The 6,379-nt window shown below is 58.0% G+C and overlaps 1 protein-coding gene across 1 annotated transcript; it reads left to right on the top strand.

Annotated features, from left to right (window-relative positions):
• The first annotated feature begins 902 nt into the window (after positions 1-902).
• Positions 903-4,755, top strand: AQP6 (aquaporin 6). The gene is made up of 4 exons (XM_024737206.1): positions 903-1,432; positions 2,218-2,376; positions 2,637-2,717; positions 3,388-4,755. Exons 1-4 carry the CDS (start codon positions 1,040-1,042, stop codon positions 3,598-3,600), a joined length of 846 nt encoding a protein of 281 aa, XP_024592974.1. The 5' UTR covers positions 903-1,039; the 3' UTR covers positions 3,601-4,755.
• Positions 4,756-6,379: the final 1,624 nt, after the last annotated feature.

Raw genomic sequence — 6,379 nt, 5'->3', positions numbered from 1 at the left:
TGTACTATTTTAACAGCTCGGCAGGTTCTTCTTAGGGAAGGAACACTTTTATTTGAGAAAATACCTTGGTATATTGCTGGGGTTTAAAGGGCAGAGCCTGGGGCGTGGGTAACCTTAGGGCCAGCATAGCCACAAAACTGGTAAGCTACGCTGTGTGGCGTGAGAGGGATTGTTTTGGCCCCTGAGAAGGAGGAGAGCAGAGAAGTAAGGGGAAGGGCTGAGTTGGGGGAGGGGAGGCAGAAAGAGGCAGAAGTGGGTGAAGGGCCAGCGGAAACTCGTGGCTGGCGGGCAGCAGAGGTGCCCGTTGCCACAGGTGTCACTGATCAGCTGTGGAATAAACACCCCCTCCATCTGCCCCCCTGCACCCACACAGGCCCACGTCCTCAGTAAAGCTGACTCCGTTCACATCAGCTTTCAGTGAGTGGGGTTTTAGGTGGGAATGGAGGACAGAGCCTCATTCACATCCGGGTTTATGGGGCTCAGAAGAGCACGAGCCCACTTGGAGGCCGAGCCTGCAGTCAAAGGGGGCTGGGGAACAGGTGCTGCGGGAAGTGCGCAGGGCCCCTGAAGCAGGCCTTGGACCTGGGGATCTCAGTGATCTTCTTCTGTCTAAGCTGACATCGGGGGTGGGAGCGCCCTGGAATCCCATGGCCCGCGCTACTCCGGCACCTGTGGCCCCCAAGGCCGGGCGTCTGCCCGCAGCAGAGTTAGGCCTGTCCAGCTTGGAAAACTCCTGGGAGGTTCCAGCTCAGTGCCCGGGGAGGGCCCCCCTCCTCCGGCCGTCAGGTGAGCTTAGGGTGGAGCGGGCATGTGAGAGCCACCCGTCATGCCACCCCTACTCCCACCCACCCAGACGCACATAACCCTGTCAGCCCGCCCCCTGCCAGTCTGACCACACAGTCCTCAGGGCAGCAGCACTGTGGAAGAGCTGCAGGCTGGGGCCGGAGCAGCCCGGAGACAGGAGACCAGGGGAGGCAGAGGAGATCAGAGGGAAGAGAAACAGAGGCCCCGGGAGCAAAGGCACCAGGACCCGGACGCAATGGAGTCAGGCAGGCGCAGCTTGGCCAAGACGCTGGTGTGCCGGCTCTGCACGACCATAAGCAAGGCTGTGTTTGCCGAGTTCCTGGCCACGGGGCTGTACGTGTTCTTTGGCGTGGGCTCGGCTCTGAGATGGCCCTTGGCGCTTCCCTCTATGCTGCAGGTTGCCATCACCTTCAACCTGGCCACGGCCGTGATCGTGCAGATCACCTGGAAGGCTAGTGGGGCCCACGTCAACCCTGCCGTGACGCTGGCCTTCCTCGTGGGCTCCCAAATCTCCCTGCCCCGTGCTGTGGCCTACGTGGCTGCCCAGCTGGCAGGGGCCACGGCGGGGGCTGCTCTGCTTTACGGGGTCACGCCCGGGGACATCCGAGACACCTTTGGGGTCAACGTGGTAGGTGCAGGGAGGGGGAGGGGGCAGGTCCATACAGGTGGAAACGGGGGAGGGCCAGGCTGGAGGAGAGGGGACAGGGAGGTAACAGAGCAACACCTGCTCTGGGCTGGGACCCGGGACCCAGGGGAATGACTGTGGCCTTAGTGCAGGGAGAGCAGGAATGGGATTGTGGTGCAAGGCACAGGGGGAGCAGGAAGAAGCCACACTAAGGGACAGGAGTCGGAAAAGGACCAGGCATTTAAGGGTGGGGGTAGGTGGGGAGAGGTGGAGCTGTGGATAGCGGCGGGGGACCCTGCACGCACTTCACCTCCCCGGGTCCACCCCACGTCCCCTGCTCCTCTGTTGTCCCATGTTCCTCCCTCCCCAGCACCCTGAGGCCTGTCTCACTCCCCCAGATTCCTGTAATCATCTGTGTTCCACTTACTTCCCTGAGTCCCCACCTTCCACTCCTACCCATGGCCCCTCCCAGGCAACTTGCAGACGTGCATCGTGCATCTTAGCTTCCCCAGCCTTCCTGCTCCCACCAGTCCTGAGCCCCCGCCTCCCCCTGAACCACTGGCCCCAACCGAGCCGTGTAGTGGGTGGGGTGCCACTCGCTTCTGCAGGGAGCAAGTGTCTGGGGCTCACCTGAACCCCACCACACAGCTCTCCTCAGCCCATTAGCTCCTTAAGTCCTGGGACTGGCGGTGGTGAGGCCTCTCACCCCTTACAGTGAGGAAATGAGGCCCAAGGGGTCACCAGCCCCGGGCAGAGCCCGCTGGCTCCAGTGTAACCCCCTTGCACAGGTCCGGAGCAGCGTCTCCACGGGCCAGGCGGTGGCAGTGGAGCTAGTCCTGACCCTGCAGCTTGTGCTCTGCGTTTTTGCTTCCACCGACAGCAGACAGACTACTGGCTCCCCAGCTGCCACGATTGGAGCCTCTGTGGCAGTGGGCCACCTCATTGGGGTAAGGGGCAAAGGGGACACCGGGCCCATGTACCCACTGGTCCCTCCCTGGGGAGGCTGCAGGGGCCCTGAAGGCGAGGAGGTGTCCTTCCCTGAGCCCTCGAGTCTTGGGGCCAAGGCTGTGACCCGCACTCCAGGCCCCGGATAGGGTGCTACAGAGGCCAAGCCCGGGGCTGGGGCTCTGAGCCATGGTGGAGGGCACTGTCCCCTCCCAGGCCTGCCTTCAGCCTCCTCACGCCCTGACCTGCACTCACTCCCCAGATCTACTTCACCGGCTGCTCCATGAACCCAGCCCGCTCCTTTGGTTCTGCTGTCATCGTCGGGAAGTTCGCAGTCCACTGGGTGAGACCCTCTGCTGGCAGCCAGGGGAAGGGAGAGGGCCCCAGTGGCAATAGGGACTTTCACCAGCAGGAGGACCACAGACACTTGGGGAGACAAGTCCCCCTGCCACAGACCATCTTGACCCCCAGTGGAGGTTTCCCGAAGCTCAGAAGACCGGAGCCAGTATCCTTTCTTTCCAGCTTCAAAAAGTCCGGGGTACCCAGTGGACTGGCAAGAAATGAGCCAGGGCAGGAGCTGCAGCCTTGGCCCAGGCCTCAAGTCCTGGCTGTTTCCTTATTCACTCCTTCCAGCTGGACCACTTTCCAAACTTGGATAAAGAAAAAGACAAACAGAAATAGACACACACACACACACACACACACACACACACACACACACACCAGCAGGGACAGGAAGAGCACTAGCCAGGGTTCTGGGCTGGAATGGGGAAGGCGAGAAGAGAGAGGCAGGGGTGGCGGGGAGCCTGGCCCAGCCCCGTGGGAGGCAAGGTCCCTTCACCTGCGGGGACTCAGAGTGGGAGGTCAGGACTTGTGCTTCTCAAATTTGCCACCTTGTGGATGGCTCCAGGGTTCCTGGGAGACCAAGTCAACACTGGGAAGCAGGTGGGGTCCCCAAACCACCCTATGGTCCTGACGGCTCACGAGCAGGGTACCCACTTCTGCCTCCTCAGATCTTCTGGGTGGGACCACTGACGGGGGCGGTCCTGGCTTCGCTGATCTACAACTTTATCCTGTTCCCTGACACCAAGACCCTGGCCCAGCGACTTGCCATCCTCACAGGCACTGCAGAGGTGCAGGAGGTAGAAGGGGTGGAGCCCCAGAAGAAAGAATCTCAGTCCAGTTCAGAGGACACTGAAATGGAGAATGTGTGTCAGGTGGCATAGAACCTGGCCCCTGCCCTCAAACGTCTGAAAAGAGCCCTGAAAGTGGGCAGCATGCTTCGTGTAACCAGACTTCAGGTTTTCCTGGGGGGCGTGGGGCTTGCGAGGTGGGGTAGGGAGGCTTGGCCTCTTGTCCTAACAGGGTGGGCGGGGGATCCCTGGCATTACATTTCTAGATGGAATCTGGGAAGCAAATCTGCTCAGTTTCCTCCTCCTACCTCTCTTTTAATGGGACAGAGCAGAGCGAGGCAGGGGAAATTCACGATTGCTCTCCCTGTCTCTCATCTGTCTGGACCCCAGTGGGGGTCCTGGGCTTCCAGTTCCCCATGTCTTGGAGAAAAGGGAATTTGAGCCCAAACAGACACTCTGCTTAGAGACTGAGGGCTATGGGGACCTCTGGGAAACCCAACTTCTCACCCCACCCTTGGGGAGGAGGGACCAGACTTCCCAGAAGAATCAGACCCTAGGACAGCCTCTGCACTCCTCAGAGGGATGTCTCTGCTCTTGGATGAGGACGGGGGCTGTGGCTCCCCCCTCAGACGGGGGGCTTCCTGAGGCCAGAGACTGCCCTTCCAATAGATCTTCATTCCTTTCTCCTCCAAATGCTCAGCAGAGAGCCCCTCCCTTGGGAAGAGCTGACACAGAGAGGAACCTTTTCTCCGGCCAGCAGAGGGGCATGATATAGGCAAGGGAGGTTCAGGCCGGACAGGCCTTTCTCCCCAGGTGCTCTCCTGCCTTCCACTCCACAGCCCCATTCACAAGAGTAATCCTGAGAGGGGAAATGTCCTATCCCAGCACTCGGTCCCTGACCTGGGCCTGAAGAAGCCATCTCCAGCCTCATTCTCAGCTCTGCCGGGATCCCCAAAAAGCTGTTGAATACGTCCCAAGGATGGTAGGAACTCAGGAATGACCCAGGAAACCAAGATTTGCAATTCAGTGCCTCTGAAGTATTACCTGAGCCTCACCTTGTTTGTTAATATTTACAAGCTGTGGTAAATCCACTCTGCCTGTGGTTTGGGGTCCTGTCTGGCGCTCAGCTTCCTCGGCTGTAAAATCTCCCCCGGAGATCGATGTTAAAACAAACAAGAGGTCGGAAAATGTTTTCGGAGGTTAAAATGCTAGAAAAACAAACCCAATAAATGATTATTGTTGCTGTTACTGTAATTATTGGGCTTGAATACAATTGCTGTTGGTAACGGGAGGAAGGAGGCCAAGAAGGGAGAGGGAGATGACTGAGAGGAGGGAAAACAGAGTAGGCTTTTCTTTTCATCTGCTTTACTTACCAAGGGCCCTGCCTTCTTCTCTCCTGGGCCTACTGACCTGGGAGCTTTGTGAGTGTGTGTGGGGTGATCGGGGGAACAGGAGTCAGGCTGGGGAGGGACCCTGGGATGAAGAGACAAGCCAATAAAAGTCAGTTCTTCTCATCTCTATCGTGCCCGTCATTATGGTACCCTGCGATAGAGCAGCCAAAATGCACAAAAAAGATAGGTCCTTTTCCACAATGTCTCCAAAGGGGCTGGAGATAGGGGAGGGGCTGCCAAAGTCTCCCAAGGACAGGGCCCAGCCTGTGACAGTGCAGTGGCTGAGTCCTAAATGCTCGCGGCCACAGCAGCTGTGTTCTGTAATATCGTCAGTACAGAGTACTAGTCACATCTCTCCAAGCTGGGCCCCACTCGTCCATCTTCATGATCTCTCAGAGCCCAGGGCTTCCTGTGCCCTTTTATGAGCAGGGACAGCTGGGCACGCGCACGCGCGTGTGTGTGTGTGAGTGTGTGTGTGTGCGTGATTGACTTGCTAAAGGTCACCCAGCTCGGTACCACAGCCCCCCAAGGTCTCCCCAGCTCCCAGCTTAGAATTTTCCAGAATAGAGCTCCAGGGGGGCTTATACAAACTGCAGCCAGAGGAAGCAAGGAAGCAGGAACTAGGAGGTTGAAGAGGGCAGCGGGGTGGAGCTCCCGCAGTAGGCTCTTAAGCTCCTAGGCAAATCATCTCCACATCCCCAGAGCCAAGCACACAGTGGGTGCTCAATAAAAGTTTGATGAATGAATGAATGAGGCTGGACGGCTGGGGAGGGGAGGTGGTAATTGATCAAGAGGAGAACTCAGGAGTCATAGCTCTAAATGAGCCAAGATGACAGAAGCTGAGAAGCCTATGCTCACAGGTCAGGGGAGCTGGGAAGAGGGTGCACAGCCATACTTGAGCCCCCGCCCCTACACCAGAGGAGACTGGGAAACCTCTGTCCCAGGGACTTCTGGGACAAGAGGGTAAGGGTGATTGCCTGAAGAGAAAGCTGGGGGCTATTTTCACAAATAGTTCTATTAAAGCTGTTTTCTGTCATAACAGACTAGAGCAAGAGGAGACAAGCTTCATGAGAGGTGAGGAATTAGGTTAGAATCTGAAGAGTATCCAAAGTTAGACACAGAAATGAGTAACCAAAGGTTAGCTTCTCCTTCTCTGGAGCCCTTTAATAGGACAGCCGGCCATCTGCTTGGATGTGGGAAGGGTTGGCCTTGGGGGGGGCGGGGGCAGATCTCAGCGGTGCCAGCCAGGGGCTTTGCTTCACAGGCACAACCCCTGAGCCTGGATGGGGGGCGGGAGCCTGGGGAGGGCAGAGACCCAACCAGGCAGACCCCTGGTGTGCACTCCCTTCCTCCCTTTTGTCAGGGGAAGTTTTTAATTAATGGTGTGTAATCTGATCTGGCCCTTCTCCCCGCTGAGCGCTGCCTTCAATCAGCGGAGCCATCTGCAATTGCAATTCATAATTCTCCCGAAAGGGAGGGGG

This window comes from Neophocaena asiaeorientalis, unplaced genomic scaffold, assembly GCF_003031525.2.
Source record: "Neophocaena asiaeorientalis asiaeorientalis breed wild unplaced genomic scaffold, Neophocaena_asiaeorientalis_V1.1 scaffold134, whole genome shotgun sequence".
Classification (NCBI taxonomy): Eukaryota; Metazoa; Chordata; class Mammalia; order Artiodactyla; family Phocoenidae; genus Neophocaena; species Neophocaena asiaeorientalis.
Note: the sequence above shows the minus strand (reverse complement) of the source record. Positions and strands in the feature narration are given on the sequence as shown.